Source organism: Amia ocellicauda, chromosome 5 (assembly GCF_036373705.1).
Source record: "Amia ocellicauda isolate fAmiCal2 chromosome 5, fAmiCal2.hap1, whole genome shotgun sequence".
Classification (NCBI taxonomy): domain Eukaryota; kingdom Metazoa; phylum Chordata; class Actinopteri; order Amiiformes; family Amiidae; genus Amia; species Amia ocellicauda.
Window position 1 is genome coordinate 35,079,343 of NC_089854.1, and position 26,599 is coordinate 35,105,941.

The window sequence follows — 26,599 nt, forward strand, 5'->3', positions numbered from 1 at the left end:
TTCTGACACTTATAGGCCTGCGTTTTTAATGTAATGTTTTGTCTTTATGTTTGTTCCAAGAAATTCACAGATTCACCTCTATGCATACCTCGCCCTGAACAACGTAAGAGACCAAGACTAATAGTGTACAGTAAAGGCCATGAGCACTAGGGAGAACTAAAATTTAAATACTGTTTTTGTAGGCATAACTGAAGAATGCTTTGTCTTTCAGATAAGTCAACTTAAGCACTTATTAACAAGCATAAACTCAATATCCCGGTTGAAATTATATTTTCCCATGTAATCCTATAAATTCTGTTATTATAGTGAATAATGATGTATCCCAGCAGTGGTCTGGGTGGGCTGGTGAGTTTGTCAGTCCCTGTACAGCTGTCCTACCCAGCACATTTACCTTATGAGAGTCAAGCGGTCCTTTTCTGATGGATGGTCATCGAGCCACTGGGAATATCGTGCAATGGACCATTCTGCTCTCTGGAAAACACATTTTACATACGATGATAAATATATGACCAAAAGTTTATTTTTCAACTTTGTATCCTCCCTGTTTGGAACTGTGAGGTACTAAATCACTCATCTCATCGCTTACAGCCCTTGTGATAATGTGCAGAGCATCCAGAGTTTGGCCTCTGGGAAAAGCTCTCGGCTTCACCTTGGGCTGACTTTTACACTTGGAGCCGTAATCTGGCATTTCCAATAAACCCTTGGAAAAATTGATGACCCAAGCATTAGACAAAGTGCAGTATCATACATTAAGGTTGTGTATCTGTCTATTGTGTCTGTTGTCAGCCCAGGCGTATTAAATTATGTTACCATCAGACATGAAGTACCTGGTGTGGGGACCTCATCTCAGGCGGCGCTCGCGTGAACAGGAAGTGCAGGATGGTGCTGTACGGAATGACATCCCCCACCGCCTGGCTGTTGGCAATATGCTCACTGGTCTGGAAAAGCAAAGGCCTGAAAAAAGACCAGACAAAGACACGCATCAAAACCAGAAGCACACACGTGCACATCCCCCAGGCACATACACATGTATACTCACACATATGTACACACACAAGAATATAAGAACAGCGCCTGTTCACAGCCTCCCCCCCTCAGGAGATCTCCCTGCAAGGCTGTGATGCAGCCCTGAGCTTTGTTAGCAGGAGGACAGCCACATTTGGAGAGTGACGCATTTGCGCATTTTTCAGGAGGTGGAGTTTACTGCAGAAAAGAACTCTGAGGTCATAGTACTCTGGGCCACGGCCAGAAGTTCACCTTGACACCTGGATTTTTTCTTTATTATTGTTGATACCAGGTGATAAACAGTAACTAGCGTATTTATTACTGAAAAGATACAAAATACATATATATTATTTTTATATTTATTTGCAGCCACAAATATGATACAATTACGGATTATCTTCTAGTAATAATAATAATGTCAATAAATATGTCACAATTTATTATTTAGGCATCGACTATGCACCTGGGAAACGTTTAACAATTTAAGCATTCATTTCTGCCTGTCTCAGATATTCCTTGGGATTACAGAGCCACATGGGCACCCCAGGAATTGTACATGTGTACTTTCTCACTGCGTGGCCTACTTAAACACCCAGCGCTCACTACTGCTTAAAAGTTATTTTTCATGCTACTATTCCCATCTGAACATTATTAATCTATGCATCCAGACTGCATTATCTAAATATCAACCTTATTATAAAAAATAACTCACTTAATTTGAGAATGCATCCTAATTGAATATACTGTAATCTAACAGTCAATTTAAATAGGCACGCTAATTTGTTATAAGGTCAATGATGTGATTTAAATGATTTTCCTGACAGGATAATGTTCCTCAGAAGCTCGTCTACTGACCAGTAAGACCATCATTCATTACAAATATTAAAATTAGCACAGAGGTCATGAATAAGAACATAACAGATCCCAGCAGACATCTGTAGTCAATACACATGCAGAGGTATTTATCTGCCGTTTTCAGAAACAGTTCAGATAGTGATCTTGGACAAGGCAGACCGTAAACGCTGCACTGAAATCTACGACACAGCAGCTGAATCAATAAATATATAAACAACAGAGCCTGACAGAACAGAGACAATTTCTGAGGGAAAAACATACACTGAGTTAATGTATTTATTTAAAATCACAAAGCAAACTAGTAAAACTATATGTAATCCAGATGTTCAGAGTTTGAGTCACATGAAACTTCAGTCTGGTGGTGAAGCTTATAGAACGGCCATTAATGCACCTGCTAAATAGGCGATATAATAATTAGTGTGCTTGTATTTGATTACTCCATTATTCCATGACCAGATCCCTTCACTGTGAACAGTGTTCTGACACCCTGATCTAGAGCACCACAGTGATGGCGAAAGGGCAGCCTTGTGACGATACTGACCGGAAGGAGCGCAGCAGGCGGTATGGCTTGCCCAGGTCTGACACTCTTCTGCACAAGGGGGCGACGGCGAGCTCCATCTGTAACAGAGAGAGGGTCATACTGGAGAGAGGCCAGACAATGCATCCACTGGACTAAATCCTGCCTCACAATCACAAAGGATTACCAAGCGGGTGCGGATTAACGTAGCAATTTCACTCGCAGGCATCCCTGGAAGTCCCACACTTAACCTCCACAGTGTGATTTACTGTCAGGAATAACAGGTTATTTCAGAGGAACAATTTCACACAACACTTCAGTCTGGTGAGTATATTATTTCCTGGAGAAAACCAATCACATGAAGAAAGAATTTCTTCCCAGCCCTTTTTCCTCTCTCCTTGCACTAAACCTGATTGAGACATTGCATATTACAAAATGTTTTTTTTATGTCTTTGACAGAAACATGGTTAGGTTTTTTAATCATAGGTTATTGCCACTGCCATTTGTGGTCCTGTAGCAGAAAGAAGACCATGACGTTTTAAATACAGTATGTGTCAAATTCAAGGACAGGAAAAATACATAAATCACTGTTCTGCTGCTGATCACACTTTTATAGAATCATTTAATAAAATATGTGAATGACATATGGAGGTGCTCTTGCTATGGGAAAGGGAAGAGATTGTTTCTTGCATATGACTAGAAAATGGCAGTCCCCAGTGTGTCCAGGGTTGGTAAAGACACTCTCATCCCCTTTCACACTTCAGGCCTTTCTGATCCACTTTTTTCCAAACTGGGTTTCAGATTTTCATGACAATGAAAAGCACAGACAGGCATAGAAGGCAGGTTGGGTCATCCAGGCAGCACTGTGCCATGTAGAGAGATGCCCTGTGTGCTTCCTTCGGTGACAGGAGATTTAAACTGCTTACTGAATCTGTGGATGCAGCCACAGTGCGAGAGTGCGACCCTGACCCACTGGACAGAATCAAGACATTTGACATGCTTAATGGCACGGTTACATTTCAAATTAAAAACATGCTCAAATGCCACAGTGTGCCAGGATGTCAGCAGCGAGGAGATTGCGCACACAACACCAGAGGCAAAAAGGCGCACCTGAGCGAAATCAGCCGCCAGCCTCATCTTCCCCCCTTCTCCCAGCGGCCGCAGCAGCCCAGCGTTGCGAATGAGAATCTCGATGGCTCGCTGTGCTATGGCCTCAGTATTGTCGTAGATGAAGTCGATACACTCAAAGTGTCGGAAGTAGTCGCTCATGACTCGTGATATGAAGCCCTGTAGCTCCTTCATGTACAGGGAACACGGCACATCCGGCTTCCCTGTATTGGACAGAGGCCTGCAAACACAAAAGTAACGGAGTAAGAGTGACAGTTACAGTAAAAGTAACATAACTGTTTTATCAATAACAGGAACAAGGACAATAGAGTGACAGTTAAAGTAAGAGTAACAATAACTGTAGTACAGTAATCCGTCACATATCTGTTCGTCACACATCTGCCCTGACCGTTTACTCGCCCTGGTCAGATGCATCAACCTCATGAGTTGAGATTAAAGCAGTTACAGAAAATGGCTACTGGAAACCGAGTTGTGCTTACGATTGAAAAAAGCTTGAGATACTTTCACTGCTGGAAAAGGGAGTTACCAGGGAATAAATAGCAGAAGATTTCGGAACTGGAAAGAGCACTGTGATAGATATCAAAAAGTCTGCTTCAGAGATTAATAAGTTATCATCAGGTGCAGACAGTTTCACCCGAAACCGAGACTACTCAGCTTTTGTTAGTCCAATCACTGATTGCAATGGCAGCAGGGAAAAAAGGAGCTTCAGACAAACCTGCATTCTTTTTTCTCCAACATATGAATGTAAGTACTACAGTGAGGGAAAAAAGTATTTGATCCCCTGCTGATTTTTTACATTTGCCCACTGACAAAGAAATGATCAGTCTATAATTTTAATGGTAGGTGTATTTTAACAGTGAGAGACAGAATAACAAAAAAATCCAGAAAAAATGCATTTCAAAAAAGTTATAAATTGATTTGCATGTTAATGAGGGAAATAAGTATTTGATCCCCTATCAATCAGCAAGATTTCTGGCTCCCAGGTGTCTTTTATACAGGTAACAAGCTGAGATTAGGAGCACTCTCTTAAAGGGTATAAAGGGTTTATACTCGTTACCTGTATAAAAGACACCTGTCCACAGAAGCAAACTCTCCACCATGGCCAAGACCAAAGAGCTGTCCAAGGATGTCAGGGACAAGATTGTAGACCTACACAAGGCTGGAATGGGCTACAAGACCATCGCCAAGCAGCTTGGTGAGAAGGTGACAACAGTTGGAGCGATTATTCGCAAATGGAAGAAACACAAAATAACTGTCAGTCTCCCTCGCTCTGGGGCTCCATGCAAGATCTCACCTCGTGGAGTTTCAATGATCATGAGAACGGTGAGGAATCAGCCCAGAACTACACGGGAGGATCTTGTTAATGATCTCAAGGCAGCTGGGACCATAGTCACCAAGAAAACAATTGGTAACACACTACACCGTGAAGGACTGAAATCCTGCAGCGCCCGCAAGGTCCCCCTGCTCAACAAAGCACATGTACAGGCCCGTCTGAAGTTTGCCAATGAACATCTGAATGATTCAGAGGAGAACTGGCTGAAAGTGTTGTGGTCAGACCAAAATCGAGCTCTTTGGCATCAACTCAACTCGCTGTGTTTGGAGGAGGAGAAATGACCCCAAGAACACCATCCCCACCATCAAACATGGAGGTGGAAACATTATGCTTTGGGGGTGGCCCATGTACCGTCAAATCTTTGGTGAGAACCTCCTTCCCTCAGCCAGGGCATTGAAAATGGGTCGTGGATGGGTATTCCAGCATGACAATGACCCAAAACACACAGCCAAGGCAACAAAGGAGTGGCTCAAGAAGAAGCACATTAATCCCATAGAAAATCTGTGGAGGGAGCTGAAGGTTCGAGTTGCCAAACATCAGCCTCGAAACCTTAATGACTTGGAGAGGATCTGTAAAGAGGAGTGGGACAAAATCCCTCCTGAGATGTGTGCAAACCTGGTGGCCAACTACAAGAAACATCTGACCTCTGTGATTGCCAACAAGGGTTTTGCCACCAAAAACTAAGTCGAAGGGGTCAAATATTTATTTCCCTCATTAACATGCAAATCAATTTATAACTTTTTTGAAATGTGTTTTTCTGGATTTTTTTGTTTTTATTCTCTCTCTCACTGTTAAAATACACCTACCATTAAAATGATAGACTGATCATTTCTTTGTCAGTGGGCAAACGTACAAAATCAGCAGGGGATCAAATACTTTTTTCCCTCACTGTATACAGTGATACTGTATATCCTACAGCACAGTGTCACTTGTGTATTATACTTTTGAGTTTTAGGCTTTATATGGTTGAGGAAAGGAAAAGTAACCGATTTTCCTTTATCTGACATGTTTAGGGTTAACTGTAATGCTAAACAATGGGTTAATACTATAGTAATATTTCTACTAAAAGTTCAAAGAACACAAACTGTGTGCATTTTGTTGCGCTTAAATGTGTATATAAAAGGTTTTTATTATCAGGATTCACTTATCCACTTTTTAGTGTATCCACCTTTACACAGCTCCCATGGCAATCGGATATGCGACACTGTATTATCAATAACCGTAACAGGAAAAATAAGAGCAGAGTAACAGTAACAAGTTCGTAACAAAAAAAAAAAAAAATACAATAAAGATAAAAGTGCATTACATTAATTTATCACTTGTAAGTCTTCATTGCCAATACAGTCTTCATACAGAGTGAAATTCTAACCTGAAAGGCATTGCATCCTGGTGGAGAGTTTATGGATTAACGTACTGTGTTAAAATGTTGCAATTTCTTTTTAATGACTCTCATCTTTTAATGACAATTTACAGATGTTGGCCAACCAAGGTCAGTGGTTAATACAGGATTCAAAACCCTTTGATTACAGAGCCCATGGATTCAAAAGCAGTGCCAAGCAGAGCACAGAGGGGAGATATGGAGGAGAGAGCAGCTTTGGAGGCATTTCTTATATTTTTCTGTGGAGAATAAAAAACATACTTGGATACATCCAAACCTGGTGAGCCTGCAAAGGCTAAAAAAACAAACTAGAGATCCTTAAGTTCCTCAAATAAGGCCCGACTGCTTTATATAAAAACAATCTGAGCTCCTAACACCTGCTCTCTATCAGTGTTAAGTCGTGTCTTCTGGTTTGCAAGGTCTAGTGAATACCACCTGCGGATTATTACCCACATTAGCGCCGCCTCTGCACAGCATTACAATACATTACATGCCTTTTGATTATTCAGCGGATGTTAACAGACCTGCCGCCTTATTCTTAAGGTGTGCGTTAATATATGTCTTGGACCTTAAGATGCGTCTTATCAGTGATGGTGAATAGGGTGTTTCACAGCAAGCGCTTTATCATGGCACCTCATCGCACAGCTGGCTATAGTTAGTGGCCCTCAGAGTGTGCAGACTGCCAGTCACAGGAACAATTCACTGCCTACCATGAGTTCACTTTCTACACTCTGATTAGGATTTAGACTGGGGGAGATTATTAACAATTTAATAATATTAACATGTAATATTAACATAAAATATCTTTATTCTTCGTTCGTAAAACCAATGGATTTGGTTTAGTTCAGGGAGGTATATTCTGTAAGTACGTTTCCTGGCATTTTGTTATGAGATTTAAGGAAATTGATTCCAGAAAACATTTTATTCACACACACATCTATATATCTACCAGCTACACACACATATATACATATATATATATATATATATATATATATATGTGTGTGTAGCTGGTATATATATCTTAATTCAATTAATCAATTTTTGCATGTAACGCACATGCCAGAACCGTGGCCCATGCAATAGAAACTGTGTGTCATTACCCGGGGAACCACGGAACATGCAACAGAAAGTGTCGTTACCCGGGGAACCACGGAACATGCAACAGAAACAGTGTGTCGTTACCCGGGGAACCACGGAACATGCAACTGAAACAGTATGTCATTACCCGGGGAACCATGGCCCATGCAATAGAAACAGTGTGTCGTTACCCAGAAAAGTCCTCCTGGTGCATGGTGATGATAATGGCCTCCACTGAGTCGCTGACGGAGTGGAGCAGTGGCTGCACAGCACTGCCCATGAGAGACTGCACCTCCTGCATGGAAGAGCAATCACATGCATGGAAGAGTGTTATCATCTGAACATGCACGCACCATAGTGACTTACATCATCATGAAGACCAACGCCCATCATCAGACCAAGGATCCAGTTGAAGAATGCATTAAGGAATTGTTCTAACGATCAAATTAATTAAGAACATTGTGCGTCAAACACAGGGAAGGCAGAATCTCTTAGACCAAGGGGGTTAAACCTCCTGCCGCGTGCTGATCTAAAATCCCATCAATGTTCAGCATGGTCTTGGAACTCTCCTTTCACCGAAGCGCTCCTTTTTACCCAGTATGAGCACTGCATCATGTTCGGAGAGTCTGCCTTGTGTGAATGTCATTACAACGCAATTAGAGCTCATGGGGGGAGAATTAATAACCATCCGTTCCATTCCAATGGCATGTAGGGCAGCTTTAAGGTACAGCACATCACTGCATAATGTGGCACACAACTGTAGCAGTGGCGAAGTGATTAATTTGAAGCGGGCCATATTTAAACCTTGCATAAACATTGCTGAATGTGTAGCTAAAAACTTTTTTTTAATTATGATTTATAATACACGTGGCGTACCTCTAAGGCAGCAATCAGGGCCTGTTCAGCAACCACCGGACAGAAGCTCAGACCAGAGATCACCTGCAAAACACACAGGTCAAAACCCCCCAATAAACCAACAGCAACCATCTCTTCCTCTCATGTAACTGGAATGCCTCTGCATGTTTGTTTGTATTTTTACATTACAAAACATTAGTAGGAGGAGAAAAATATATGAAAACTAAACATTTCCTTTAATTACAGTCCTAAAGAGATTAGTCAGTGGATTAGTGAGCCTCATGCTATATTTACTGAGCCTGAAAATATACACTGATACTAAACTACCCTTGATTCCACTTTCATTATGATGATTATTTCTCTATATTAAAGAGTCATTTTATTTTACTTTGTCATTCTAGCACAGGAGACTGAAAGCCACACAATCCTGAAGAGGAAGTCATGCCATTTTTAATAAAACAAATTGTGATCTGCTTGGCTCCAACCTTCCCTGAATTCCCCCCCTTTATATTGTTTTAAATCACACTTTGAATTAACAATTGCAATTGTAATTTGGCATAACGGGTCTGACTGACAACAGCCTGCGGTTCTAGGTAATGGGTTCAATTTCACCGTCGGCTGAAACGGCTCTGTTTCCTGGGCAGGCCTGGCTGCCTCTGTTGTTCCTTTTGTTTCGCATGACCACCTCTGAAAAAACAACCACCCTTCTTAATTAATAATCAGGCTTGTAGATCAAAATCTGTAACTGCGCCATGGAGCTCCAATTAACAAGACAAAAACTGAAGGTCATCACAAGATATTGCATCTTGATGATTTGCAGGCTTGTCAAGGAGAGGTTGAAAAGTTTAATGGAATACATTATTAGATGAATGCCTGGGAATTATAATTACGTGCCAAAGTTTACTGCACTGAGCTGTAGCAGGGGAGCGTTACCCCACCAGTTAATTAAACCCACACCATTATCACCACTGGCCTCATGTCTGCCTTACCTTCCCCACTGACTGGTGCAGCTTATGCAAGGAGTTGACGACGGCCACGTTTCTTCTCTGCCCGTCGGTAAGAGGCCCGATAACCTGACTGGCATCCCCCTGTGTGGACAGCTGTTCAAGAAAAGAAGAAACATGCAAACATGGATCATCTGAAGCTGCAAAGAATATCTCACAATCTAGGCCCTTAGTTGTTATCCACAAGTATTGACATGACCCTGAGTTGACCCAAAAATAAATAAACAAATAGAGGAAAAAAAAAAAAGTGTAATAGCATCACCATTTATTTATTTTTTTCAAGTGGCTGCTGCATCACCTGCAGGCTGACACAGCTTAAGAAAATTGATGGCTTTATAATCACCCGTTTGGCAGCTGTAACAAGAAATTCAAATGGGATCTCTGTCACTGCAACACTGTCATATGGGAGGGAGAAAAAAATGCACACCACAGTACCTCTCCAAGATGTGGCCTGCACTGAGCCCCAGTGACAGCATTGTACCTGTATGAGATGTGTGCCCTACACTAAGCCCCAGTCACACCGCTGCCAGCAAAAGACACTGAAATCAAAAGTGTTTTTACTCTTGTCAGGGAAGAGATTCCTGACCCATGTATCATCATGGACCATCATTAGGACCCTCAGAGGAGTTAACCAAAGGATATTTGACTTAACCAACATATAACTAAATGTATTTTCTTTTGCTGCCTTTGGCGAGTCAGATAAAGGGATTTAAACTTTCTTTAATCAACACATCGTTGATCAACATCGTTACCTTCAAAACCTTTTGTGAAATTTGTGTGCAATGGATACTGTGTAATATTTGTTGGCTTGGGTATTTGTTACTACTGTCAACTTTCAGGGGTCAATCTTAATGCTAGCCCGCTAGCCAATGGCTAGTGCAGATCACTGTGGGCCAGTACAGATTCTCTAGAACTAATCCGTGTGGCTATTGCATATTATCTTACGTTTTAGAGCTGTTACGATTGAAATCTACGGATTTTTTGGCGATTTTTGCCATAAAACGTCGTTGACTTCGTCCTTTGTACGCTACTTCCGGTGCGCTAGTTTCGCGCGTTCGTGCTACCGACCATGTTTGTGCTCCCAGCCTTACTCTGGTAGTATTTTATATAGAAATGTACTGGAAATGATCGCTAATCGTGCACGTCACAGTGTAATCGAATGTACCACTTGCAGCAGACGACTGAGGCAGTGTCATTAAACGTGAGTATTTAAACTACAGCCAGGTCACACTGTCACTCATTGTACTTTAGGCAAGCAAGGGTGGACTGGTCAAGTTCACTCACCTACAATAGAAAATCATACAAAATGTGAGCACAAAGCAGCAGCAGATTAATCATTATCTACATATTTACAATCATTTTTTTATTCCTTTCAGGGGAACAAAGTTTGTTACAGTTTTAAATAACACAATTTGTCAATATTTTCAACAATTGTTTATTGCTGACAATAATTTAAAATAATGACTGGATCCGAATTGGCGGGCTAGTGAAACTCGAGAGCCACTAGTCCTGCTGGCTAGTGGGGAAAAAAGTTAAGATCTACCCCTGACATTTAATTAGTCTAAAAATGGCATTCTAATACCTAATTATCAACGTTGCTGGTAAGTGTCTATCAGTCAGGAGCTGTTAAGGCACCTCTTCCTAAAGCAGCACATGTTCACACCTTCATACATCTATATCTTCAGTCCCTGAATCTACTAAAGGGAGACCCCATTAAAACATTGTAGTTCTACAAACACACTTAGGTCTAATACAACTAGTAATACAACTGTTGAAGCTTGCCCATGAGCTCTGTAATCACACATGTGCTTCAGCAGGGTGTGTGAAGGGTTGTTCACACAGCTCAACCCATCATTGCTGTAGCAGCAACAGGCCAGTGGAATCGAGCACTGCTACACTGCTGATATACATTCAGGTTCTCATGTGACCCACATTTCACACTTCTGTTTCTATGGATACAGTGGTGGGTTTTCCTCAGTGGCCTAATGTTGCATTATAGCTAAAGATAATATGACGATGAGGACCATTATATCTTTGTGAAAGTATCAGCAACATGTTCAGAACCATACACTATTGCTACCATGTTCACACCTGCATAGCATGCGTCAGCATCACATTTTGAGAGAGCAGGTTCTCATAAATTAAGTTTCATTTAACATATAACTGTATTCACTATTAGTCAGTCTTGTTGTACGTTGAGTTATCTTTAAACTTGTGGATGGGCAGAAAATTACTGTTAGCACACACAGCTTTATAGAGTTTCAGTGGAGTTGACACAGGTAGCCATTAGCCAACCCAACGCACTGATTTCATTTGAATCACATCACCATTCATCTTGAGCCCACTCTCACATACGCACTGGTGACTGGCTTCTGAGAACCCAAAACCCCAACTGGTTTAGTCTCGGCACTTGTAATGAATTAACAAAGATCTCGAGCACGTGTACTGCAAGCAACGGAGCGCGCTCAGTCATAGACTAACAAGTAACTGCTAAACAAAGGCTCCAGAGACTGGAGTGGCTTCATCTGTTCTTTAGGGACCCAATTTACACAGGCCAGAATGTCAGTCAGTACAGGCTTAAATCATACCCTGGGACCAAAGTCTGGGCACAGTCTATGCACAGTCTATGTAACCACCACTCACAGTGGCTGAAAGCTGGGACACATCTGCTCATTTGAAGGTCTCAGAACAGCATGAGCCACTGAAGGAATAGGCCATCCATAGTGGCAACCAATCTGCAGTCTGGCAGTACTTCAAATACAATGAGAAAACGAAGAAAACATCTTGTAAGATATTAACTGCAGGAAACAAAACAGAATGTGGCTACAATGCGACTGGAAAAAATACAACGAATTTGAAGCAACATCTGAAGAGTGAAATAAATCAAATTCCATTAATAAGTGTTTGTTTCTTAGACAAACATGTGAAGGCTTTGGAGTTTTTTTTTTTTTTAATGTAAGTTAGTACGTGATTCTTATATATTCTGTTTTATTAATTTGTTCACTGCTTCATTTGCCACACAATTATTGTCTGGATTTAGATGCTAACAAATTACAAGTGTCTTAATTCTAAAAGGTAAATAAACATATTTGATTTAATATTCCAAAGACTAAAACTGAATTAAATGTATGCAGGTTTTAGGTCAATATGACAAAATTAAATAGCATGACTAAAATGTGATGGAAAAAAATGATTGTAAGTTTAGTTTACTAATACTAACAAAGATTTTAGTATTTTTTGTAGACTAAAAATAAAGAAAAGTGCATGACTAATATGTGACTATATGTCATAGACATTTTTGTTGACCTGACTAAGACTACAACTAAATAAAAAACTGATAAATAAATTAACACTGATATGAACACTGACTGTCCTCTCTTTAAGGTCTCGCCCAACTCGTGGCTTGAGGGATCTCTAATCCTTGAGTAAAGTACTCAGAGGTCTCTCTATTCTGACTCAGTACACTGATAAACAGGGTTCATGCCAATCATCCCACACGTCACATGAGCAGGGGAAAAAAAAATTAGAGCTCAGGATGCTTATTAAAATGACAAAAACACAAGCACTGCTGCTGCAGCTGCAACTTCCCTGTGTGTGTCCCTTCCCTTTGACCATCAACTTGCTTTCCTGGGATCACTTTCCATCTGCAGAAGAAATGCCGGCGAATCAGGGTAGTTTTAAACACAGGGTAAAATTAGCACTACGTTTGCACCTTTGCTTCAGCTTGTTCCAAAAATAATAAAGCGAGAAGATTAATTAATTGTGTTAGAGGTTCTGTGCCGAAAACACAACAGATGTCTAAGCGCGCCAGCAACGCCTGCTTGACACAGATCACCAAACGCCAGGCTAGAGTCGCCCATGCCCTGTAACTGTCAAGGGAGAAACGACACCAGAAACAAATCCATTTTAAACACAAGAAATAAGACTGATTTTCAATTTATCCAGTGTATTCATCTTGTCTTTCTTAATTATAATGTTTATTAATATCACTTGTTAATCTCAAACCTAATCATTACAGGAATATCATACAACCCTTAGGGGCATGCGCCTCACAGCATAGGAGAAACACAGTACTGACAGCATTGCCAGAACACAAATTACCTTCAGGCAAACTCAATTAGCGGGATTTTTTATTTTTCATGATTGGGAAGGAAAAGACTACAAGAAAGTGAGATTTCCAGAAATTCTAAATGTATCACATAAATCTCTCTCTCTCAAATTCAAAACATTGATGTTTACACACAAGTATTGCCAAAGCAATTGGGTACACTGAAATTAAATACAATAATCTCTCTCTCATCTCTCTCTCTCTCTGTGTATTTATATATATATATATATATATATATATATATATATATATATATATATATATATATATATACACACACACACACACACACACACACACATACATACATATGCAATGGCATATACTGTTGCACCATAGTGAGTTGAACCTGGTGCTGGAGATCTCAGGAGGAGGCTTAGGAAACACAGAGGCAGGTTACGGTGCAAAGTGATGTTTATTTTACAAAATGCGCCATGATCAAAATAAACATACTGACATAAAACGCCAAACAAAACCCTAGCTTGTCTTGAGTCTAAATTAAACACAGTTAAACATGTCCCTAACCCTCAAATATAAGTAATGAAACATAAACATAACACGCAGCAACCAGTTAAATCTGTAAAGTTAGTCTTTGCTTTTGTTTCCAATGCTCCTCACATCTTTGCTCTGGTTTCATGTTGGCTGCAGGCACAACACACCAGCTGCAGTGGGTGATAAACAAAATATTGCAAATTGCACAATGTTAAAATTTGTTTGTACCAGCTATAATTTTCACACATTTAGGAATTTGCCCCACACAATTAAAGAATTTTAAAATGCTGCATTCACGTCTTACCATTGACATGTGGTAAGACGTGAATGCAGCATGTTAAAATTCTTTAATTTAGTGGTTAATGCTTAATCTTCTCCTTTCTTTTCCTAAATTGTGTCCTTGAAAGCCAGTCAGAAGATGAGTCAGGTAACTATTACATATACATTTTCTTCAGTTTATTTACTGATTTAAGAATGCAAACTATAAGTGGGTGTGTATATTCTTCCATTAGGCTAAACATTTCCAGCAGGACTGCATCAGAGAGATGCATCATAAGGAGTATTGCTAACATGAGCTGGTACAGACTGCACATAGACTACTGACAAGTACATTATCAACCATACACCTACACCGATTAGCCATAACATTATGACCACTGACAGGTGAAGTGAATAACACTGATAATCTCGTTATCATGGCACCAGTCAGTGGGTGGGATATATTAGGCAGCAAGTGAACATTTTGTCCTCAAAGTTGATGTGTGCAAAAATGGGCAAGTGTAAGGATCTGAGCGACTTTGACAAGGGCCAAATTGTGATGGCTAGACGACTGGGTCAGAGCATCTCCAAAACTGCAGCTCTTCTGGGGTGTTCCCGATCTGCAGTAGTCAGTACCTATCAAAAGTGCTCCAAGGAAGGAAAAGCGGTGAACCGGCAACAGGGCCATGGGCGGCCAAGGCTCATTTATGCACGTGGGGAGCAAAGGCTGGCCCGTGTGGTCCGAGCCAACAGATGAGCTACTGTAGCTCAAATTGATGAAAAAGTGAATGCTGGTTCTGATAGAAAGGTGTCAGAACACACAGTGCATCGCAGTTTGTTGCGTATGGGGCTGCGTAGCCGTAGACCAGTCAGGGTGCCCATGCTGACCCCTGTCCACTGCCAAAAGCGCCTACAATGGGCACGTGAGCATCATAACTGGACCACGGAGCAATGGAAGAAGGTGGCCTGGTCTGATGAATCATGAGTTCAAGGTGTTGACTTGGCCTCCAAATTCACCAGATCTCAATCTAATTGAGCATCTGTGGGATGTGCTGGACAAACAAGTCTGATCCATGGAGGCCCCACCTCGCAACTTCCAGAACTTAAAGGATCTGCTGCTAACGTCTTGCTGCCAGATACCACAGCACACCTTCAGAGGTCTAGTGGAGTCCATGCCTCGATGGGTCAGGGCTGATTTGGCGGCTAAAGTGGGACCTACACAATATTAGGCAGGTGGTCATAATGTTATGGCTGATTGGTGTATATATACTGGTATACACCTCAAATGATTAAATACAAATTAATCACCTTTGTAAACCAAAATGTAAAAAGACATATTTGTCATGCTTCCACACAGTAACTCAAAACCTACCAAATGGATATTCACAAAACCAAACAAATCCTCCCTTACACTGACAGGAAACAGTCACAGTTTAAACAACTCACCCACAGCTGTACTCCTGCACTCCTGCTGTAATGATACTCAATAATGGGACTAATGGGACTGCCCCCCCGCTGCGTATTCACCTGCTAAGTTTCTCCTCCATTGTAAACTGACTGAAGCAGCGCAGGTTACTTTACTGTGGAAGAAAATCTTTCATACTGATGTGCATCCTTCACTGACAAGGATCTCTGGGTTGTGCCTAACATCTGATTCAGTATGAACATGAATAAATGACGCTCTTGCAATTATGTATTTTTTCTCTTAATACAGGGAATTATATTGTCAGGCCGAAGAGCCCTATTGAAGCTCAGTCTCAGTAGTGCTTTCAGAGGCTGACAAGTGTGCAGGCTGTGGACAGCAGGGTGTGTGACATTATGCCCTGGAGTGGATTGCTCTGGCTGGCGGGCTGCTCCTCAACCATTATCAGATTTAAAACAGGAAATAAATGTGCCTTTCTTTATTGTTTCAGGTAGACTCGACACTGCTGTGCAGCACTGAGCTTGGTATGCCCCACTCCTGTGAAAGAAGCTCACCAGTGTAACCCCCACCACACTGAACACACACACCTGGAGCAGGCCCTGTATGAGGCACGGGCTATTCACTGCCCCACAGTGGGCTTTAACATTAACCGGCAGCAACTGGAAGCTGTCCAGTAGTGGACAGATTCATCTGAAAACAATCCTGTTTTCGAAACTTAACAGAAGCTGAGAAAGAAAATGTTGTATAGCACATACAAAAGGGATAGAGACAAAACAAAATAGAAATAGGGAAATAGAAAGAAATATAGCTCTTGGAGCTAGAACTAATGCTAAGAGCTTTTTCAATACTACAACAGCAATAAAGGAGGAAGTGAAACAGCTAAAGGGCAAAAATTGAAGTATCTTGGAAAACAAACAAGCAAATGTTCTAAATGAGTATTTCACAGAGGTTTTCACAAAAGAAAACACAGATAACATGCCACAGGTTAACAACCAGTCCAGTCAAAACCTAAGAGATATCAGGATAAATGAGGTATTACATACAGGTAATAAAAATGTCCACTATAATTACACTATGGGAGGAATAGAACTAGATGAAATAATGCCTGTGAAAGACCTAGGAGTCTACATGGACTCCTCACTTTCTCCATCCAAACAATGTAGGGAAGCAATAAAAAAGGCAAACAGAATATTAGGGCATATTGTCAAAAGTGTAGAATTGAGAACAAGGGCAGTGATGTTCAGACTGTACAATGCACTAGTTAGAGCTCATCTGGATACTGTGTACAGTTCTGGGCTCCACACTTCAAGAAAGATATCGCTGCTCTAGAGGCAGTTCAGAGGAGAGCAGCCAGACTTATTCCAGGTTTGAAGGGAATGTCCTACTGAGAGACTGAGGAACTGAACCTTTTCACCCTGGAACAGAGGAGACTACATGGGGACTTGATTCAAGTCTTCAAAATCATGAAAGTCATTGACCACATTAAACCAGAGGAGCTTTTCCAGATCAGCAGGTACACACAGACCCAGGGACACAAATGGAAATTCAAGACGGAAAACAGGAGACACTGCTTCACACAGAGAGTTGTCACAATCTGGAACAAACTCCCCAGCGATGTGGTTGATACTGAAAATTTGGGAACATTTAAAAAAAGACTGGATAGTATCCTTGGATCACTTAGTTATTAATGGACACCAAACGAGCAAGATGGGTCAAATGGCCTCCTCTCGTTTGTGAACTTTCTTATTACTCTTTTTAAACTGGGTGCTATTTGTCACCAATCTGGGGAGAATTTAAGTCAGCTCTGAACTTTCTTACAGAGAGTTCTCTAGGTTTAAAAGAAGCTAAAATCGCAATGCATAATACCACTGAATCTGCTGTGTAAAAGGATTTTCAAAGCTGTATTTAAATCAAAGCAGTCAAGCCTTCCTCTGTACAAACACCGAAGAAAGGCTTCTGAAGCAGAGGGTCATATGACAAACACACCCAGAAGCACCCTTCCCAACCACTTTGTGATTTGGGTGAATCAGTCTTCTTTCATTTCATGTCATGCATGAGTCTCTGGAAACAGTACATTCATGACGAGGAGAAGTTTGTAAATATAATGTAAAACATTCTAGAAAAATTACCCCTCCCCCCAAAAAAACCCCCAAAACAAAACAGCAGCAGCTATATTAAGAGAATTAAAGCCACAGGGATTTTTTTTTTAAATTACACACATTTACACACATTCAGGCTTGCAACAACATCAGCAATAACTTAATAATTCCCACCTGGCTTGCACCTCTATTGCCTGCCAAATAACTAATCGAAAATGAGCTGCAAATTCACACTGACTGTTTACTCCAATACAATTCAATCGCACGTGAAACTATGAAGTAAAATCTTAAACTTACAAGTTGCTCCGATTTGACACAAAACAACTGGAGGGTCTTCGCCGCATTTTTCGCCACGGCCAAAGTCAGGTTTGAGTCGACCGCAGCCACATTCAGCTCACTAAAGATACAAGGGGGGAAAACAAACAAAAACCTCAGTAATACGAGTGCACAGTGAATGCACACCATGCGCCCCCAAAATTGGAATTCAATAGTAAAACAATCAAGCATTTAAATAATATAAATATAATTAAAAAACAAAGATAAGATTCCAGATGGAACTTTAAGTCACCCCACTAATTTGGTAAAAAAATGTATGGAAATGTCTCCTTTCCAACAAAGGGTAAAATGTATAATCAAGCTATTACGAGGCACATATTATCATCTGTTAGGTCTTAGTTTCATATCCCTAATAGTTTTACAAGCATTGTAGGTTTAACTGGTACACACACTGTAAAAAATAAACAACCATCTTTCTCTCCAGATGGCTGAATAATTCTGACTGCATTTCAGATATTCTAACATTAAAAAAAAAATGGATCTTTTTATCTTTATCAGCCTATGAGATAAAGGCATTAGGGTCACAGTTTTCCTGCAGACAGTGGAGCAGTGCAGAGGTACCTTGCGATGGTTTTAATGATGCTCTCCAGTTCATCGCTAGAGGGAGGGTTGCGCCCCCCCATGGGGAAGACCAGATTGATGGGATCAAAGAGGCGGGACAGAGACTTGGACAGATAGGCCGCTTCATAGGGCTGCAGGGAGTCCTTCAACGCCTTCTCTGGACTATAAACAAAAACACAACATGTTCATTAACCGTGTGCTTAGCAGGGAAGGTACAGTGCAGACAGCACTTGCTTTGCATCTCACCAGTTCATCTCAGAGGCTATAACACGCAAGAACTTCATCTGTATGCTTATTGAAACATGTTGGGGATGGGGGGGATCTTCATTTTATACAGATATGACAATTAGGCTAACACCTAAATAATACTCTAAATAATACCAAATAATAGGATTCAGTCAGCTCAGTAGTAGAGCAACTCAAACCTTAACGAAAACCTAGGTTTACAGGTGACTCTAAACCTAACCCTAGCCTGAAAGAAAATGTATCCCTAATTTGATTTATGTGCATAATTCAGCTACATTACATACAAAAATGCTCTCTAGATAACTTAAATCTAAAAGTAAAGACCATGACTTCTCCATTTGTATCCCTACTTTAAATGTTGCTTAGGAAACGCTTCTAATTTTGCATTTTATTTATCGTGATTATTTTCTTAAAAATCCAAATCTTCAGTTAACACAGATATGACAGTTCATACAAACATAGCCCAGAGCAAAATGTTATACTAATGCTATGTCAACAGAGCTCCTTTGGGCTCTGTGTCATCTCTGCACCGAGACTCTCTGCACGTTGCGCTTTTATGTCCTGAACAAAAATGCCCTGCTGCCATGCATCCTCTCTCGTGACTGCTCGGGTACAGAAATCCCATACTGTTGGAGGTAAGTTTCTGAATGAGAGAACATCTGATCCCAGATGCATACATGGTGCTCCTGAAAGAGAAGTTACACCAGAGAGGAAGCAGCCTGTGTGAGAGGCAGAGATGAAGCCAAGAAGGTGGCAGCCTTCACTGAGTCACATCACACATGGTTCTATCAGCAGCCTCCACACAAACTCCGTGATCTGCACCTGAGACCGGACCTTTTGTGAGAATGAGTCTGTTGTGCTGGGTAAACAATGTAAATTTAGAAAAATTGATTTACAGGGCTAAACACAGGATGTAGGCCATGGGGATATTTTACGTTGGGCAAAGAGAGGGTAAGAATTGGGGGGGAATTTGTCTGGCATTTTATCTTCAGCGCTGAGGCTTGGAGGTTTCATTACCGCAGGCCATTCGCTCTGTGTTTCAATTATGGTTCTCTCTCTGACTTGGACTGCAAATATGCCATGTGAAAAAATAGTCTAGCTCTTTTAGACAGAAGCTTTTCATCCTGTGTTTATTTTTAAAAAGCCAATGTATTTATCTGGGTTTTTGCAGACAATGGGGACCTGCCATGGAGTAAGATCTGGGTCATGCATCTAATAACGATGAGGTCCATATCTGAAGCACAGCACTGAATAATTCTCCAGCTGCTGTCGCCATTAAAGAGCACCAAGACTGCTTGAATGCATCAGATTTTTTCTTCCAGTCACAGAAGTAGAGATGAGTTTTCAATACATTCCTTCCTCTGGTAACTGGAAATCCTTTGTCGTGGTGTTTCAAAAGCACACAATTGTGTTGCACTTATAAAAGATACCCATTAAAAAGACATAGGTGATGGCAGACAGCAGTCCATTGTCCTGTCTCCTCATCTTTAAGGCTTTATTAGAGTCAGTCATACACTTCAAACTAAGTATTTCCCATCTTGATAGAATAAAACGAATCATACAACCACACGGCTGATCCACTGAGCACATTGACCCTGTTGCTTCATTCCGGATCAAGTGCTGTGCCCTGTGCTTGGACAGCAGCCGAAAAACACTGACACGCGAACTCTCCAAACAACAGACAGTCTTGTGAATGCTATCAGAAACTAGCCAGAGACGCAAGGGAAAGATGCTAGGAAAAACAGGACGGCACCAACCCAGTTAACACACGGGGCTGTCAAAACAACAGCTCACATTTGGTGGGGCCTGGAAGAGAATTTCAAACTTTTGTACACATTTCAGACTTGTCACACTTACGAAGCCTAATTAAAGACAGTTCACTGTCCAAGAGCCAGAACCAAACCCCAAGGCCTCACTCACTCATAATCCTGTTTCTTGTGCATGAAGAGGTCCTGTGTGTCCAGCTCTCCAGGGGGAAGTTCGGCCACAAGCTCCAAGCCCGTGCTGCCAGCCAGACTGCCCTGAATGCTCTGGCTGTACTGCTGCAGTCGCCTCCACAGCTCATTGTAGAGTCTCAGCAGTTTGGGGTATTCTCCCTCCAGAGCTTGCTTCAGGAATGAGGAAGCTAGAGAAAAGTAAAAAAAAAAAAAAAGAATGAATTATTTACTCTGGCACTTTAAGTAGAAGATTAAAAAAAGAGGAAAAAATCCATTCCATCATTCTATGTTTAAAAATGTTTTTTTAAAGAACTGAAGCATACAGATCTATTAAACATAACTGCAGACTGGATTAAATCAATTATTTAAGCAACACACAGGGCACAGGCTGCATGGCAATGCTGGAATTATAGCCTTATAGGCTTCGGTTGTGCAGTGCAGACAACAGGCAACACTGCAAAGATAGCCCCCAGCAGCTCCTGAAAGCAGTGGCGAAAAAGTTAAGCTACATGCTGTGCAATGCTATGAACTCCTCCTGTCCCCCTTCACTGCCTCTGATAAACCAAAGCAGTACTGCACATCACTGCCCATCCCCCAGGACATCACTGCACCTTCCTGCCCCTGCCCCTCCCCCCAGCCATTACAAGCAGGAGCTAAAGACAGCTGCAGAGCAGGCCTGGCAGAGCATCACCAGGGAAGAAACCCAGCATCTGGTGATGTCTATGGGTTCCAGACTTCAGGCAGTCATTGACTGCAAAGGATTTGCAACCAAGTATTGAAACTCACAATTTAATTCATGATTATGTTAGTTTGTCCAAATACATTTGAGCCCCTAAAGTTGGGGGACCACATATGAAAATGGGTGTAATGCCTACACCGTTCACCCAATTTGGATGTAACTACCCTCAAATTAAAGATGAAAGTCTACACTTAAAGCACATCTTGATTGGTGGTGTACAGAGCCAAAATGAAAATGACGACAATGTGTTACTGTATTTATTGACATAACTCTGTGTGTGTGTGCACGCATGTGCGCATATCTATACACACATATATATATATATATATATATATATATAGATAATGTTTTAGAAGATACAGGTCGGTATGAAATCAGAAAACTTATGTAAGCTCATTTGTGATAATTTACTGAGATACACCTACTTTCCATAGGCAGTTGGGGGAGTGGGACTGGAAACGTGTCTATCTTTGGGGTGAGGACATAATTATATTTAGGAAATCAAGATCCCAGTGACTGATTCTGTACAGATAGACAGCTGGAATTCATGCAAAATAAGCAACATAATGTAAGTTGTATTTATGTATTGTTGGGGCCTTATAACTGAGAAATAGTTCAATTGTCAATTGTATTTTTTTTCCATGCTTGTTCCTTCTGCAGTAGAAGACATCACTTTCAAATTGCTTAGGTGTGTTCATCATTTAATTGACATGCTGCATGGTGCACTACAGCTTCTTCCTATTCTGCTGTCTGATTTAAAGACCCCACAATATGGCTTCTGGGTGAAAGTGTCAAAAATTGACCGATCTTTGAATGGCTGAAACCCCTTGTGGGACAGAACTAAAGACCTGACCTTTGCTGGGTTTATAGAAGAGGGTCTTGAAGGACTGAAGGTAAAGTAATTGACTTAGTAATATGTCTCCTGCACAGTGTGACACATGTGCAAACATGAACAGTACTTGTGTCATATTGAATGGTTCTGTAAAAAATTACCGAATAGTTTGAGTTTAAAACGAGAAATAATAAAACATGTATACTAAAAATAAAAACATAAAAATACAAAGGGGTGCAAAATCTGTATCTGGAAACATTCTGTGTCATTCCATAACAAACCACCTCAAAACTTAACTAAACACTTCAACTTTGTGCCTGGAGTAGGGCTGGGCGATAAATCAATATCAATAATTATGGAAGTAATTACTTCCCTCAATAACGATATAAAAGACATTTAGATTAATTTTCAATAATTGAATGTCGATAATTCGGTACAGCAGTCCAGTTCACCTCTGTGACGCAGCAGCAACGTGCGGAGAAGTGACAATATGCACGTGGAGAGATATACGCCCACTAAAAATATCTTGCGCCTCGGCTCCACTGGCTCAAGCGCCCATGCTGCCCCAGAGCTGTCTGTAAAACCTGGCCGTTGTCGGAAGTTCATCTGTTGTGGGAGGAGTAGAGCGATTGTGGGTTTGGTTTGTTTAGTTTAAAATACAAAGACAGAGAACAACACTACGAGCGATGGAGTCCGATGTGGAAAGGACTTATGTGTCTATTTTATTCTTTATGCTTCACATGATTGGTGACAGCGTAATAAATACACTTTTCTGTTAAGAGATATTAAGAAGAGCTAAACATGTATAGACAACATTATATTCAGACACGCATTACGTTCCTGTAAGAAAACTTTTCCATGTGCAACAATAAAATATTTGTTATTTATTATTGTTATTATTGTAATCATCATCAAGATATGTGCTAGTAGATATGTATTTTAAATGGCACAATTTGATTCTCTTAACTTATTACTCTTACTCCAGATTTGTAACTGCAATTGACACTTTTTGCTTTTACTTCATTTTACTCATGCATATTTTTATGTTGAAAAAATATTTTATCATTATAATTGTTTTGAATGTTCTACCTCAGATTTGTGAAATGATCCACTGTTTGGCAAGTGTTTGTCATGTTCTGACCATAAAGAATAGTTTAAAACCACAATTAACTATCTGGTTTCTTCAACTTTCACTCAGGAGCAAAAATCAGCCTTTAAACTTGAAAGAAATAATGATTTGGCATGTATCACGATAATTATCGATATCGACCGATATGTTTTTTTTTTTATCGTGATAACATTTTTGGCCATATCGCCCAGCCCTAACTTGGAGCAACCATAAGAACCCAAGACACCCTGCATATTTTGCTTATTGTAATAAATAAGTCCCTAAGTCCAAACTCACACAAAACACTTGCATACATGTGCTCTCTCACATACACACACACAAACATTTTTCTAAATACCTGAATGTGAATAGGATTGTGACTAATCAGGTCATTTAACATTTGCAGCAGGCTACTGCAGATGCTTCATCAGTTTGCGGTAGCTAGTGCACTGTTCTCCGTTGTGGCGTGTTGGGGAGGTGGTATTGAGGTGGGGGAGACCAACAGGCTGAACAAACTGGAGAGGAAGGCCAGTGTTGTCATCAGCGTTGATCTGGACAGTATAGAGGCAGTGGCTGAGAGGAGAATGAGGGCTAAGATCAACTCTATATTACAGAACCCCTCTCATCCTCTCGACTGTGAGCTGGGGCAGCTGAGGAGTACTTCTATTGGCTCACCCTACCCAGGTACAAGACAGAGCGATTTAGGTGCTCCTTTGTGCCTGTAGCGATCAGACTGTTCAACTCAGTCAGTAATAGTGACATCGGTTCTAGCAGGCAGTGAATCCCCCCCTGCCATTTATCCCATCACACATTCTCCATGTTACTTTTATATTGTATTTGATATAAATATGTATTATAACTCATGTTCTTTTTGATACATTGTATATTTATTGTTCACTTATTTATACATTTTTATTAATATGTATTGCTGTTTATTTTTACATTATGCCTACTTCTAATAGGAGCACTTTTCAAATGTACATGCGGACTGTAACATCTGAATTTACCTTCGGGATTAATAAAGTTAATTAATAATTAATTAATAACAAACAAACCTAAGGTGATTACTACTATATTGGAAGAACCATTAATATTTGTACAGCACTAGATGAAGCCTGGGTAGTTAAACTCTAAAAACTTATTTTCAAACGCAGGTCCCGGCTGTTAAAAAAAACATCTGTAAATCCCACACTACTCACAGTTTGTTGCCTTTTGGAATTCGATGGCGAGAATCTGTGTGACAGAATTCCAGAATGTAAACAAGATGTCTGCATGGCCATCCTGCGGGAGAGAGAGAGAGAGAGAGAGTAAAATGGTTTATTCATTGTAATTAAATAGAGTAATTAATAATTTACAGCAGAACGGTCTATGAATAAAGTATCTGAAGATATTATAACCATTAAAATACACTTGTCCAATAACAATGGTATTTGAAACCATTACTGCCAGTAATGTATGCATTAAAGACGTGCAATACTGCCAGTATTTTATTTTTACCGTTCAGAAATTATGAATATGGGGCTCCATAAAAACAAAAACATTTAAGGCTATTGCACATAGCACATTTCCAGTGTATTTCCTCCCACTGGAAGCAGTGTGGCTTAATTGATTATGGGCAGAGTGGATTATAATTTGAAGTCTTTGGCAAATCCCCAGGAGCTTTTGCTGAAGGTCACCATATTCCCCCAAAGAACACCACAGGATATATCTGCCACATGAAAAGGGAAGAGGGACAAGCTTCCATTGAAACTCTTCCTTCTGACTTCACAGAAAAGCTTCTGTTTCACTTTAAGAAATTCTAGAAAAACAAACCAATAAATAAAAAGACAGAAAGGTGGCATAAATTGAACCCATTCCTAGACACAGTAAAAACACAATTATAAAAGGCATAATAATACTAAGGGTCCATTCCATGCCACTGCCCAACCACCTCAGATTTTACTGGACTTTTGGCTGAATTCCGAAAAATCATATTGATATAGTACCGATTCTTGAAAGGGCCCATTCACTAGGGGCTGAATGAGGTGCTACATATGACGACAATACCAAGTTCAGCCCTCTGCGATTGTTATAGTCATATTTGTCTGCAACTTTACCCCTCCCACTTCAAGAAAACACAATTATACGATTCAAGTACAACTATGACAGTAATCTCACAACTCACAATTAGCTTGTCAAACAGCAGCTTTAATGTCTCGTTAAACAGATATATACACTTCTAGGGCTTTGTGTTGATGATACAAAACATCTTTGAAATGTCACCATCTATTCAAGTGATGGCACATTTCACATAACTACATTTCAAACAAGAAAGCCTTTAAACAATATAGGAAGAGCTTTTTTTTTGTTTTATGATGGAACAACTGCACCTTTATGCCATTGGTTTAGAAACTAGAAACAACTGCATTATAACGACATAGCCCATTGTTTGATATTGACAGCCCGATTCAAAATCAAGACATTTTAGGCATATTCCATTCTTGCCTACTTATAAAAAGACACCATGATTCAACCATGCACACTGGGTATGGTATATAGCTATGCATTTGTATCCATCATGAACACAGGTTTTGAAAACTGGAGCATATGGGGAAAAACACATGTGATGCTCAATTTTCATTCTGCTGAGAAAATAAAATGCGGTATTAATATTGGTTAAAATTGGCTTGTAACCAAGGCTTTTATTTAACATACAGTGTTTGATTCTGAGAAAGCTGTTCAAATTAGTCCTAGATTAATGTAATATTTGTGCAGGTGGTTGTGCGCCTTTGGGTGGAAAGGGCTGGGACTATGCCAGGATTCCAGGCCACTCCAATGTATGGGAAACACTGGAAAGGATGTCCGAAAACATGCACTTTAATTTCCCCATGGATTAGGAGATGATCTCTCCATCAGCGGCAGTGGCGAATCAATCTGAGCTCTCACCCTGCCTCTGCTGACAGATACCCAGCACGCTGTACAAATATCCTTCACAATCGACTGTGCTTAATGCACTGTGTGCTACACAGACACTCACAGCCTCGCAAAGGTTACATAAGAACCCGTGTGGCTGATGAACGGTAATCAGGACTGTGTCAGCCTGGAGAGGAAAACTCCATAAAACGTGGATACTGTACAGCATTGACTGGTCTCGCACAATGTCAGCCAGGGCTCTGCATGCTAATGTAGCACTATTCCTCTTGCTACCATCTGTATTTGTCAAGGACATAACTGAATTAATCACAGCGGCAACCAATGCACACTGCCAGCACACAAGCCCCCAAGACAACATTCTTGTGGGTAAATCGCATTGCGTAGAAATGTTA

The 26,599-nt window shown here is 40.6% G+C and overlaps 1 protein-coding gene across 1 annotated transcript in view; it reads right to left on the bottom strand.

Moving 5' to 3' along the window:
• The window catches only part of cog5 (component of oligomeric golgi complex 5), a 93,066-nt gene that overhangs the window by 3,927 nt on the left and 62,540 nt on the right, over nt 1–26,599 (bottom strand). Inside the window, exons 12-22 of the mRNA XM_066704928.1 lie at nt 24,494–24,575; nt 20,599–20,803; nt 18,433–18,594; nt 17,833–17,932; nt 9,141–9,251; nt 8,173–8,235; nt 7,488–7,591; nt 3,488–3,725; nt 2,402–2,478; nt 828–954; nt 392–471 (exon numbers count right to left, since the gene is read on the bottom strand). Coding sequence (XP_066561025.1) covers nt 392–471; nt 828–954; nt 2,402–2,478; nt 3,488–3,725; nt 7,488–7,591; nt 8,173–8,235; nt 9,141–9,251; nt 17,833–17,932; nt 18,433–18,594; nt 20,599–20,803; nt 24,494–24,575 — 1,349 coding nt within the window. The remainder of the gene's footprint in view (nt 1–391; nt 472–827; nt 955–2,401; nt 2,479–3,487; nt 3,726–7,487; nt 7,592–8,172; nt 8,236–9,140; nt 9,252–17,832; nt 17,933–18,432; nt 18,595–20,598; nt 20,804–24,493; nt 24,576–26,599) is intronic.